The sequence below is a fragment of the Peromyscus eremicus genome, chromosome 4 (assembly GCF_949786415.1).
Source record: "Peromyscus eremicus chromosome 4, PerEre_H2_v1, whole genome shotgun sequence".
Lineage (NCBI taxonomy): Eukaryota > Metazoa > Chordata > Mammalia > Rodentia > Cricetidae > Peromyscus > Peromyscus eremicus.
This window is the reverse complement of record NC_081419.1, coordinates 142,261,386-142,274,749: the sequence shown is the minus strand read 5'-3', so window position 1 is coordinate 142,274,749 and position 13,364 is coordinate 142,261,386. Positions and strand designations below refer to the sequence as shown.

The following is a 13,364-nucleotide window of genomic DNA, read 5'->3' as shown; positions in this document are numbered from 1 at the left end:
TTGCACAACACTTCCCCTTTTTTGTCTAAATAAAAGGGTTCTAAACTTAATACAAAACTATATACAATAAGAATGATTATCAAGTATTGTCCAGGAGAAAGAAAGGGTAATAACATAAACAAAAATGGAACTACAATCAGCAAGAACAACGTCAAGTAAGAAACACACTAAGCATCCAGATCGTAGGTAATTGGCAAATGACAGAGATTGCTCTAATACCTGAAGAGTCAATACCTAACAAGTTCCCAGGTCAGTGCGGGGCTACGGAAAACCCAAACCAGTGAAATACCAAAACATAGAAAATTTGGCTGGTGACATGGCTCAGTGAGTAGGTGAAGGAGAGAACCAACTCCTGCATGTTGTCCTCCGACCTCCACACGTGCCTGTGCGGTGTGAGTGACACCCTCCTCACAAAACAAAACAAAAAACAAAACAAGTAAATAGATGTAATAAACGTTTAAGAAAATACAGCACAGTAAAGCTGGGCATGCTGATTCATGCCTGTAATCCCAGCACTCAGGAGACTGAGGCAGGAGGATTGCGTGGAGTTGGAGGCCAGCCAGGACTCCATAGTTAGACCTTATTTAAAAAAAAAAAAAAATCACACACAAAACCTATATGATTATCTGTGCTCTGCCTCAGTGCTTGGAAGGTTTTTGAACTCCTGGGGATTCTCCTGCCTCAGCCTGCATTCTTGAAGTAAGAAGGCTGGGATAACAAACTGCCCTACCACATCCCGTTCTAAGTGGGTTCTGGGGATCTGAACTTGGGTCTTCCCAGCCCTAATGCTCAGAAGTGCTAACTGTGTAGTAACTTGGACTCACTTCCTGTCTGATCCACTGCCACAGAGCTTATGGCACGCTGAGGTATATGTCCCTAAAACGTGCAAGCCTGTGTCCTACAGTGTCCCTCATGGGACCAGAGGTGTTCCAGACTTGAGATTGTATGCCTGAAACAAAGCTTTATTGTGTAGGGTTTTTCTTGTGGAGTTGATATCTTCAGGAAGTTTTAGGGATGTGACTCAGTTTGTAGAGTGCTTGCCCAGCATGCTCAAGGCCCTGGGTTCCACCCCTAGCTCTGCATAAAACCAGACATGGTGACACACCTGTCACCCCGGCACTCAGGAAGTGGAGGCAGGAGGGTCAGAAGTTCAGGGTCATCCTTGGCTATGTAGTGAGTTCAAGGCCAACCTGGGAAATTTGAGACTCTGTCTCTAAATCAGTTAGTCATTAATGAAGCATTGTGGATTTGGGGGTTCTGTGTTAGTGGGGTTGCCCTGCAGCAAGATCAGGCCCTGGCATGGTTCTTTACAGTAACCATGTCCTGAGCCCATGGCTCAGCTCTTTAGCCCTTGTAACACCCTTGGAGTGGGTACTCTTCCTGTCTCCGTTCCTGCACACAGGGAACCAAGCCATTGAGTGACAAACCTTGGATCCAAATCCATGTGGTCCCCGAGAAGGGGTCTGGAAACACCTACTCCCCTGCTTAGGAGTGGTCACAGGCTACTGTCCCATCATCACCCTGCTGGATTGTTACAACAGGGTGAATGTCTCTTCTTTTTACGTGTAAGGGCAGGTGATGGCTCAGCCAAGTCAAGGGCCTAACCCTAGTCCTATGAGTGAGTGGTTGAGTGAGGATTTGAATCCAGAGCTTGTGGAGGGGGTAGGAAGTGGAGATTTATTTTCCCTGCAAGTCGTTTCTTCAAGGACCAGATTGGGCACTGCCCAGAGCTGCTGAGGGAAGCACACTTGGGTTACAGACATCAGTCAGACAGTGCCCAAATCTCTCTGCAGGATCTTGCTTCTTGCGCACGGACCAGCTGGATGGAGAGACAGACTGGAAGCTTCGGCTGCCGGTGGCCTGCACACAGAGGCTCCCCACGGCTGCTGTGAGTAGCTTTTCTCAAAGAACTGTGTGCCGACCACTAGGTCAAAGCCTGGTTCTCACACTTAGCTGTCCTTGGAGGCCAGGAAGGCCAGGGGGACCTGTGAAAGAGCTGTTTTCTGACCTCTAGGTCACAGCCTGGTCCTCACACTCAGATGTCCTTGGAGGTCGGGCCGGGGAGAAGGAGGGGGGGACATGGGGGACGGGACACCTGTGGCATGTGGAGTGAGGCTGGTGGGGGAACTGGAGAACCTTGAGTGTGTTGGTTCCACTTACCTGATTGTACCAAAGTCAGGCCCAACCCCCACATGAGGAGTGAGCGCTTCTGAGTGTGATGTTGCCAGTTTCCTAGGTTGTAAGGGAAGGCCCCACATGTGGTCCTTCTGCTAAGAGCATCTAGAGCAGTGGGTCTCAGTCTTCCCAACGCTGTGACCCTTTAACACGGTTCCTCATGTTGTGCTGACCTCCAACCATAAAATTGTTTCCATTGCTACTTCATAACTGTAATTTTGCTACTGTTATGAATTGTAAATATCTGATATGCAGGATATCTGATACACAGCTTCTGTCGAGACTCACAGGTTGCTAGAGGCTGTTCATCATACTGAGATCCTGTTCTGCAGGTGTAGTGGTTTGAATAAAAATGCCCCCCATGGACTCATGTACTGAATGCTTAGTCATCAAGGAACTACTTGAAAAGGATTAGGAGGTGTGGCCTGTCAGAGAATGTGTGTCACTGGGTGTGGGTGGGGATGGTAGCTCTGAGCCACTGCTCCAGCACCATGCCTGCCACCCTGCTGTCACCATGGTGATGATGTAAGCAAGCCCAGTTAAATGCTTTCATTTTATGAGAGTTGCTTTGGTCCTGGGGTCTCTTCCTAGCAATAGAACAGTGACTAAGACAGCAGGCCTTGCCATCGTCCTCAGCCACACGTACTGTCTCTGCTCTGACCTCAGTGACTGTCCTTCTGACCGCTGGCCTCTTAGGGCTCAAGTGTGTGGCTGCCTTGGATTGTTACTGTGCCTTCCTCCATGAGATATGCTCTTTCTTAGGGGCAGGCCCGTCACATAGGCTCTGTGAATAAGTGTCTCTCTAGTCCACAGGTGCCTGTATTGATTTTGGTTTTGACTGGTATTGATTTTTTTCCCTTTTATTTCCTTTGTTTGTACTGGGGATTGAACCTGGAGCCTTGAATGCTAGATAATTGTGTTACCACTGAGCTATATCCCGTATTTTCTGATCACCCTCACCTGGCATTCCCTCCCTACCCATTTCCAGGCAGGATTCCTTCCGGTAGCCACCGACTACTGTGTGTCCTGCTATGCCCAAAGGATAGTATCAGGTGGCTGTAGGGACAGCCCCTGTCTAAATTTATGTTTGATTTTTATTTATTTAGTGGGTATGTCTATATGTGTAGGCCCACATGCCACTGCACATATATGGGAGGTCAGAGGACAACTTGGGGGAGTCAGTTCTCACTTTCCACCATGTGGGTCCTGGGTATCACATTCATGTTGTCAGGATTGGACACAAGCACCTTTACCTACTGAACCACCTCACTGCCCGATGTCAAATAGAATTTAAACACCCACAGACCAGCTCTGCCACAAGCATCCTGGAATGGCTAAGTGGAATGCCACTCTTCCTGGGCTCGGAGTGGAGAGGAGGCGTGGGCAGGTGCAGGTGCTGTGTCTCCGTGGCACCAGTGTGATGGTTAACGTGGCCCTCATACTCACGACTTTTCTGTTTGTTTTTAAACGAGAAGCTCCAGAGCGCATTTCTAGCTGTGGTCCAGGAGCCCTGGCAACCGCCCTGCCTCTGAGATAGTTCATCTGAGAATGGGACCCTGCTCTTATCTTCTGGGGCTGTGTTTTATTTCCTGGTAGGAGTTTCCCCAGAGAGAGGAATGTGATCCTTAGAATGATTGGGGAGTTTTGGTGCCAGAGTGTTGCGCGGCCTCGTGCTCTAACAGACACGCACTTCGCCCTTGTCTGGGCCAGGCCTGGGCGGGCGGCATTTAAAGTAGATAAGATGCTGCTGGATCTGCTGTCTGTGGGACAGTCATTGCCCCGTTAGGCCTGCAGGGGTCATGAGGAGCAGTGTTTTTGTAGTTCTTTTCTCTTCGAGTGAAAAATTCCATCGGGGTCAAAGGAATCTACTGGGGAAATCTTCCCCGGTCGTCCATTACTCTATTCCTGATTAAAAGCTGATCGAGCTGGGAAGTCATGGGAGAAAGAGATGGCCTGATTCTCAGCCTCCATCCCGGATCTTATCTTTTCTCCAGAGGAGATTTTGTGGAGTAGGTGCTCATCTTTCCAGATCTTTCTCAGTTGTTCTTAGAGATGTGTGCCTTAGGATGGCTGGTGATGGTTTCCGGAGACAGGACCAGACCTTCCCTGCCACTCTGGTTCTGTGTGTAGGGAAATCTCTGGTGGCTTTTCTTATCAGTACTGGGATGCACGGCGCCTCCCAGGTAGTGCAGGCCCTGCCTGAGGGGGCCCGTGGCCTGCACTAGCTACCAGGCCTCTCCAGCTGCTGTTTGCAGCCCCAATCTGCTTGATGGCCTGATGGATTGTGGAACTGTTTGTTTACTTTTTTGCTGTTTTGAGGTAGGATTGTAATTAACTCTTGACCTTTCTGCCTTTGACTCCTAAATGCTGGGATGACAGTCTCAAATCACTCACGTTGTCCTCTAAAATTATTAAAAATTATAATCTTACAAGACTGTCACAAGGCGTCCATTTCCTTTACATGTGTAGGTGCACATGAGCGTGTGTGTGTGTGTGTGTGTGTGTGTGTGTGTGTGTGTGTGTGGTATTATTGATTGAACTCAGGGCCCTAAACATTCTAGGCAGCTCTGTTTATTTAGTTGGTTTTTGTTTGTTTGTTTTGTTTATCAAGACAGAGTTTCATTGTGTAGCACTGGCTGTCCTGGATCTTGCTCTATAGACCAGGCTGGCCTCGAACTCACAGAGATCCGCCTGCCTCTAACTCTAGTATTGGGATCAAAGGCGTGCGCCACCACTGCCCTGCTAGTTTTTTGTCTGTATCTTGGTTGAACCCGGGGCCTCACATCTGCCAGGTGAGCGCTCCACCACTGCCTCTATCCCAGGTGCATCCTTGTTTTGAGGTAAGGTTTATTGGGCTGGGATTGTGCTTGCTAGACTGCTCGCCTGACATGCACGAAGCCCTGGGTTGATCCTCAGCACCACAGAGGCTAGACATGGTGGCACACACCTCAGTATCATCACCCAGGAGGTAGAGGCCGGAAGATCAAGGTCATCCTTGGCCTAAACGGTGAGCTGACGGTCAGCCTGGGCTACATGAGGTCCTGTCTCTAAATACATAAGCAAATAAATAAGATTTATTTAGTAAGGGAGCCCTTGCTTCCCCTTTCCCTGTAAACTATTCTGTGTTTCCTTGAAATAGCAGGTGGTGGTGGTGGTGGAGGGAGATAGGAAGAAGCTTTCCAAGGGACAAGAGTAGGGTCGCTCTGAGCCGAGTGCTCGAGCATACATAATGCCCCAGATCTGGTCCCCAGCTCCGCGAAGACACAAAAATTAAAATAGTATCTCTAGGAGGTCGGGCTGGGTTTCTTCAGAGCAGCCACTGGCAGAAGCTATGATTTTTAGGCAACACAACCACCGTAGCTTGCCTGGCTCCGGACGACCTGGCGGCCTCAGCCTTGCCCTCTGGGGGAGGCCTCAGCATCTTAGTCTGGTTTAAAGGTTTTTGTTGAAATGAAGAAGTCAGGGCCAGTGAGACGGCTCAGCAGGTAGAGGCACTTGCTGCCAAGCCTGAAAACCTGAGTTCAGTCTCGGGGATCCACAAGGTGGGAGGAGAGAACTGCCCTCTGACCTCCATGTGTGTGCCCAGCACATGTACACACCCTCAACAGAGGTGAATATAAAGTGTAAAAAGTGAAAAGTCAGAGGGTGAGAGGAAGGAGGAGAGGGGGAAGCCATAGTAGATGAATGCGTTCAAGGGAGAGCTGGGCACGGTGACAGCTCAGGGGTCTCTGGTCCCGGGAGAGGCGGTGTCCTTCAGAGGGTGGTGGCCTCCACTGGGAAGCAGGTGTGGGACACAGCCCTTTCCACATCTTACTTTACACGCAGCCCTTGGAGCTGCAGTGGTGGGCATGACCTCCTCGCAGGTAAGGAGGCCCGCCGTTAGTGACGGCTCTCTGAAGGAGCTGGGATTCGGTCGTGAGCTAAGTGTGCAAGGCCATAGCTGCTACAGACACCATTGCCGAGCAGGCGAGGCTCCAAGAGTGACCAGTGGAGGTTGCTGAGTGTGGGAGGCTGCACCTGTGGGTGATTGACGAGGCCGGGAACTTGAGCTCTGGGAGCAGATCCTGTTACTCAGTAGCGAAAGCTCCGTGGGTAGAGGTGCTTGCTTATGGGCCCATCCCTAGGACCCGAGGAGGAAAGAATCAACTCCGTCAAGTGTCAAACACACACTTCTGACCCCTTTGGGCATGCACACATGTGGTGTACTCCCTTTAAAATGTACCATCTCAGTCCGTATAAAGGGACATTAGGGAGGGAGGGGAAGCTGTGGTCGGTATGGAAAATAAATGAAAAAAAATTTAATGAAAAAGAAAAAAGGGGGGCATTAGATGCATTCACATTATTGAGGAAATGTGATTAGCATCCCCTTCTCAGAACTCTCCGTCAGCCTTCCCTCTCCAGCCTCTGGCAAACACTGCTTTCAGTCTCTGAGGACTCTAGGGACCCTGTGTAACTGGAATCATGGTTGTCTTGTGTGTATGTGACTGGTTTGTTTTGCTTGACACAATCTTCTTAAGGTTCACCTGTCTGTAGCGTGTGGCAGGATTGCTTCCTTTTTAGGAGCCGAGTAACGTTCTACAGAGAGAATGTGTAATGTTTTATTTATCCATTCCTCCGTGATGGATGTTTGGGTTGCTCAGGGATGAGTACAAATCTTCTTGAGTGCCTGCCTTTGATTTTTTTGGTTGTACACCCAGAAATGGAGTTCCGGAAGGCTGTGGTAATTGTCTGTGGAATTCCTTGAGGAAGCACCAAGCTGTTCTCCACACAGGCTGTGGTGCTGTTTTTCATGCTCACTGACTCGGTCCAGTCTCTGCGTCCTTGCCGGCACCTGTCTGTTTTTGATCGCCATCCTAAGGGACACGAGGCTCTCCTAATTTCCTTTCCTGCTCCTCCCAGGGCCTCACACAGGAGATACTTAGTGTCGTCTTGTTAAATGGGAGCAACTGTTGCCGTTGGGCTGAGATGCCATGCAGGTCAGGGATGAGTCAGCCCCGGCTGTCCGCTCTGGCTGTTCTCTGCAATATAACTTGTGCCTGGTGGATGACGTTAGCAGGTGTCTGCACACGGGAGCCGTGGGGCTTGTACACGGCAACACCCACACCAGCTGAAGAGAGTGTTTTCTCCCTTCTGTTGCTCTAGTTTGGAGGGTTTATTTGGGAAATACAATATGTTTGCTTTTGAAATCTTGGTTCCAGACTCCTGTTTTTAGCTGGGTGTTTTCCTTCTGGAACAGGACCTCCTGCAGATTCGGTCTTATGTATATGCCGAAGAACCCAACATCGACATTCACAACTTCCTGGGGACTTTCACCAGGGTGAGTGGACCTGCGTCCAGTCTTAAGTGTGTATGGCCGTGATGGTGCCCAAGGCTGCACACCTCTGTGTGTGTCTAAGGTTCCTTACCAAAGCCCCGAGTAAAGGCTGACAGATGAAATGTTCCCCCAGCTCCGAGCTGAGTTCTAGAGCAGCACATGTTGTCATCTGCTTTAGTTCTGACGTCAACACAATCACAGGGTCCCCTTCTGTCCTGAAGATCCTCTGTGCCAGCAGGGTGTGTCAGCACATCCCTGTAACCCCAGTGCTCAGGAGACTGAGGCAGGAGGACTGCTGTGAGTTCATGGCCAGCCTGTCAAAACAGATAAACCAAGCCACAAAGAAATCAAGCTCTATGTGCCAGCTTTGAATTTAAGGTGTTTTCAGATCTTTCATAACAGAAAATAGAATTGAATTTGTTATTTTAGAATGTAAAATCAAAATTGACATACGGAGCAGAAGTTAAATGGCCCGTGTTCTCCTTTTTTTTTTTTTTTTTTTTGACACAGGGTCTCACCATGTAGCCCTGGCTGGCCTAGAACTTGCTATGTAGACCAGGGTGACCTCAAACTCAAAGAGATCCATCTGTTTCTGCCTTCAGGGTGTGAGATAAAAGGCACACAACCACCCTTGGCAAAAATCAATTTTAAAGTGCATAAACCAATGTGTGTTAGTTCCCTGCAAAAACTTGCCATTTTCGGGCGCTGGTAATCAAACCCAGTTCTTCCTGAATGTTCAGCAAGTACTATACCACTGAGCCAGAACCCCAACCACAAAATCCTGCATTTTCTTTTTTTGGTTTTTGAGGCAAGGTCTCTTTAGGTAGTACAGGGTAGCCTTGAACTTATAGTCTTCCTGCCTCAGCCTCTTAAGTGCTTAAGAGATTACAAACCCGCATGCCACCGTGCAAGGCAAAACTGCCGTTTAATTGTATGTGTATATGTACCAGTGAGTGTGGAACCCAGGGCCTTGTGTACGTCGGGTAAGCCTCTACCACCCCCAACAGCCCCAACCCAAACCTGCCATTTTGTAGAAAGGATTTTAGCATCGTCAGACTTTGGTATCTTCGGGGTCCCGAGCCTCATCCCCGTGGAAAGTGGGGGATGACTGTCGGTGTGTGTGTGTGTGTTTGGTCTTTTCAGGAAGACAGTGACCCTCCAATCAGCGAGAGTCTGAGCATCGAGAACACGCTGTGGGCCGGCACCGTCATAGCGTCAGGTGAGCCCTGGCCGAGGAATGTGGGAGTGTTTGAACAGGGAAGCCAGTCCTTCCGGAATTAGAATCGTCACCTCTCAGCTGGGAAATGAACTTTGGGTCAAATGAGGTTCCCACTTGCTCCAGCACCTTTGGGTACCCAAGCTGACATCTGATTATGGCTCGGACACTTGCAGACACGTGTGGCCCATGGACCTTCTGCAGCATCTACACTGGAAATGGCCCGTAATCGCCACTTCAGTTGACGTCGTAGTACCAGAAATTGAAGTGGTGTGGATGTTCTGGTTGGAAGCTATGTCTGTGGGGACTGTTTCTTTGCAGGGACAGAGGCAGGAGAGTACCAGCAAGGCTGGTCTCTATGGAAAACACCAGAGGGAGGTGGGAATCGTGGCTTTGATATTGATTACTGGGGTGACTCTGAGCACAGAGGGCTGATGCTGAGGCTGGTCCACAGCAGTAGGGATTTATACTGGCTGCATGATGCAGGGTGGTGGGTGATTCTGGGTATCGCCTGCTCTCGGCTGTACCCAGACTGCAGTCATCATATCTGCAAGGGAGGGACCTGAGCTCGGAAGGTGAGGACGCACAGAGGGTCAGAAGCACAGTCCGACTAGAGCTCAGGTTGTCGTCGTCTTGTGGAAGAAGGCAACCGTTGTGTGCAGTGCTACAGTGTGGAGCGGTGGACAGTGTCTAATTACGTTGCGTTATAATCCCAGGCAAAGGACTCAGTGTTCCCCTTCTCATCGCCCCTCACCCATTTCTCTCGCTTGGTGTTTCTCGTGGCTCCTGCAGCATAAAGACAGGTAGGGACTCTGTGACTCTCGCGTGAACACACCAGTGACAGGCTCGGAGCAGGATGCAGAGGAGCACCTCTGGGGACAGGCGTCTCCCTGACGTGAGAGGTTGGGCCTGGCCATGTGCCTGGGGCCTGCATGCCCTCTGCTTCACAGAACACGCAGCAGCCTGTGCCCAGCCCCCAGCTCTGCAGCAGCCCTTGTTCTTTGCTTTTAGGCCATTGGTGGATATTTGTGATCATGAGACTTTTTTATGCTTTGATGATTGAACTGGAAATTCTCTTTTCAATTTTTATTTATGTGAATGTGTGAGCAGGTGCCTTTGAAGGCCCAAAGAGGGTCAATCCCCTGGAACTTGAGTTACAGGGGTGCTGGGAACAGAACTTAGGTTCTCTGCAAGAGCAGCAGTCTCACCCACTGGCCATCACTGCAGCCCCGGAGGTCTCTTTTCACCCTTAACACTCAGCTCTCGGAGGCCATGGCAGGAGGGTCTTCCATTCTGGCCTAGCCTGGGCTACAGTGAGACCCTGCCTTTAAAAATAAACAAAAACAAGGCTGGACTTGATGGGGCAGGTCATTCATTCCAGCACTGGAGGCAGAGGCAGGGGGATCTCAGTGAGTTCTAGGCCAGCCTGGTCTACATTCTAGGACAGCCAGGGTTATGCAGAGAGACCTTGTCTCAAAAACACAAAACAAAACAAAAACTAACGACTGGTACCACTGGCTGCCTGGGGTTGTTTCCCTCGTCGGTGTTCTGTCCTTCTGTCCTTTTTCTGTCAGTCTTTTTAGTTTTCCTACTCGTTTTTTGTTTCTGTTTTTTAAAAAACATTTACTAGATGAGGCCAGAGAGGGCGTCTGATTCCCTGGTACCTGGACTCACAGATGTCGGTGGAAGTGGATTGGGTCCTCCGCAAGAGCACACGTCCCACGTTGGTGCTTGTGTGGAGGGCAGAGGGAAACTTCTGGAGTCGGTTGTCTTCTTCACCCTGTGGTCCTGGAGTCAACTCGGGTTGACAGAGTTGGCAGTGTGGTGCCTTATCCCCCTGGGCCATCTCACCCACCTCGCTGTAGGCCTTTGTTAGGCTTCTATTCCACACCACGCTCTGCTGCTTTGGAGACTGTGGAGCACTTTACAGAACTCTGCTACCTCTCTCTCTCTCATTCTGGTTTTACAATATGAAATAAAGACATTCAGTGGTCCGAGGAACTGAATCTCAGAGTAGGCAAGCTTCTTGCTTGGGGTCACACAGCCTTAGAGCGCCCTCTCCCGGAAGAGTGTAGACAAGCTGGAATCTTGTAGGTGGTACAGAGTTTGAGCCGTTCATGGGAACACGTGGTCTGCGTTCTTCCTGTCTATGGGAAGAGGGAGCAGGCAGGCATCCTGTGCTCTGGTGTATCGCCTGCTGCGCCTTCAGCAGGCCAGTGTTTGGAGCGAGAATGAACCAGACGTTTCCTGTGTTCTAGTCAGCTTCAGTTTCTCTGTGTGTCACCCAGTAGACAGTTAACTGTAATATGAACACAGAATTGACCACAAAGCCATTTCCTTGTGGCACTCACCTCAGCCAGTCCACAGGGACTCTCTTAATATGTTCCTTGTAGAACTCAGCTCCTAGTGCTGGTCAGTCCACTGTTACCCAGTGCATCTTTAAAGAATAAGAAAGCTTGCCAGCTGCCTCAGCCAGCATCCATCTGCAGAGGATGTAGTTGCCATGACAATCCAATGTATGCTGTTGGGTGGTGGAAATGGGAGGTGTTGAGGAGACTCCAGGGCTGGGCAGCTCCTGTGGTGCCTGTGTGCTTTGGGGCCCTGAGTTCTAGATGGTTGCTTCTCAGACTGGGTAGCAAAGGGCTAGTTTGTGGTCTCGTCCTGGCATATGACCAACACACAGTTAATCATGGACACACACTGTGCCATGTGACTGATAATGCCCATCTGGTCTATAGTCTGGCTCATGTGCTCTGACCCCAGATCCATGGTGGGAGACTGCAGCAAGGCTGGGCTGTTGTGAATATTCCTGGGGGCTCCCTTTAGAGGCTTAGCATATGAAATAAATGGGTTACAAAATAACCCTGCAACCAGGCAGGATCACTCCCTTCTAGGAGCTCAGTGGAGTGAGGAGTGGGCTGGGGGGATTGGCAGGATCACGGACTGCAGGCTGCAAGGAGCAGGAAGAGAAATCGAGGACACAGGAAGAGGTCAGAGGTTGGAGCTTGTGCAGGGCACTCACATGAGTGGGTTATGCTGAACAGCTGTGGACTGTGCAGGGCACTCACATGAGTGGGTCATCTGAACAGCTGTGGACTGTGCAGGGCACTCACATGAGTGGGTCATCTGAACAGCTGTGGAATGTGCAGGGCACTCACATGAGTGGGTTGTGTGAACAGCTGTGGCGCTAGAGCTGTGGACTCGTGCTGGGGATGTGGCTCGGTCAGTAGAGCACTTGCCTAGCAAGCAGGAAAACGTGGATTTGATCCCCAGCATCACAAAAACCAGATTTGGTGGTGCACGCCTGTAATCCCAGCACTCGGGAAGTAGAGGAAGGAGATGAGGAGTTCAAGGTCGTCCTTACCTATGTAGTGAGTTTGAGGTCTGCCTGAGCTACATGAGATCTTGTTCAAAAACAAAAACTCTTTAAAAGATAATGACTAGCTCTGAATTTTGCACGCAGGCTGTGGACCAGGTCAGTGCACAGCAGTGGCCTTCTGAGCCTCCCTCTTCCCTGGGTGGCAGCCACACAGAACGTAAAACTGGAATTCCAGTCTCTTGGAACAGAGCTTTGGTGCCAAGCTAGTGGAAGCATTGGGTGGTTAGGGCCATTTTGGTGACACCCACATGGCTGGGCTGGAGTGAGGGATGTGCCCTTTGGGGTGCCACTCATTTTTACCATCCTCTCCCTGGGCACGGGGGTCCAGGCAGGGCTGCATTGTGTAGGAGAGGAGGAGTCACCACATGGCCACTTCAGCTTAGCCCAGGCTGGGGTCCCGCTGTCCAACCACCTGCTCTAGCAACAGGCTGAGGGTGGGGTGCCCTCGCTCCCCAGAGCTGGCCATCTGCTGAGTGCCATGCACAGAGCCCTCCTGCCCTGCCATCTGCTGAGCTTCCCGAGCGAGCGAGCGAGCGAGCCTCATTGTGTGCTCACTGCAGGCGTGGCCAAGCACTTTAGACTCAGGCCTTTGTCCCAGTGCCGCCAGCATGGTGGGCCCTCCTCACAGATGTCTTTAGACCCCTGTGCAGCGGTGGTCCTGAGGGGGAGGGAGGAGGGGAGGAGCTTGCCTTTCCCGGCAGGGAACGTGATGTTCATTTTCAGATTTTCCCAGCAGGGTCTACCTCTCCTCATCTTAGCCTTTCACCTGGGTGCCCTCAGCTGACAAGGTGCACCCCCCCCCCAACACCCTTCCTCTGCTGGGTTTCCTTGTGGCATCCTCCACTCGCCTTGATGGAGATGGCCTCGGCCTCCTTATCATCTGGCTCCCTGCATTGATCATTTTCACACATGGGAAATGGGAGAGTTAACTGTAGCAGTGTTGTTAGATTTCCATCAAAATAGATGGTGCCGCTTTCCAAGCTAGCCGCCAGTGTGTGCTCGAGGTCCGTTTTCCCTCTTTCCGGCCAACACCAGGTCACATTAGCCTTTCAAACGGTCGTCAGTGTAGGGAAAATGCTTTTGATAGTTCACTCGGTTGAATGTTTTTCTATACACCTTGCTGTTTGCATTTCTTCTATAAACCATTTTCTCTTAGAGGGAGTGAGGACTTTGCTTCATGTACCTGGAGGATGGAGGAGGAGGAGGAGGAGGAGGGAAGTTCTGAGGAGGAGTTTCCTTCAAAGGGCCAAGTTAGGTCGACATGCAGAAAGCAGATGTGC

General features: G+C 50.5%; 1 protein-coding gene across 4 annotated transcripts in view; it reads left to right on the top strand.

The window, feature by feature from the left end:
- Positions 1–13,364, top strand: part of Atp9a (ATPase phospholipid transporting 9A (putative)) — a 108,482-nt gene that overhangs the window by 47,005 nt on the left and 48,113 nt on the right. For all 4 annotated transcript variants that reach the window (XM_059261968.1, XM_059261969.1, XM_059261970.1 and 1 more), the window contains exons 7-9: positions 1,794–1,888; positions 7,412–7,492; positions 8,633–8,708. In XM_059261968.1, the coding sequence (XP_059117951.1) occupies positions 1,794–1,888; positions 7,412–7,492; positions 8,633–8,708 (252 nt within the window). The remainder of the gene's footprint in view (positions 1–1,793; positions 1,889–7,411; positions 7,493–8,632; positions 8,709–13,364) is intronic.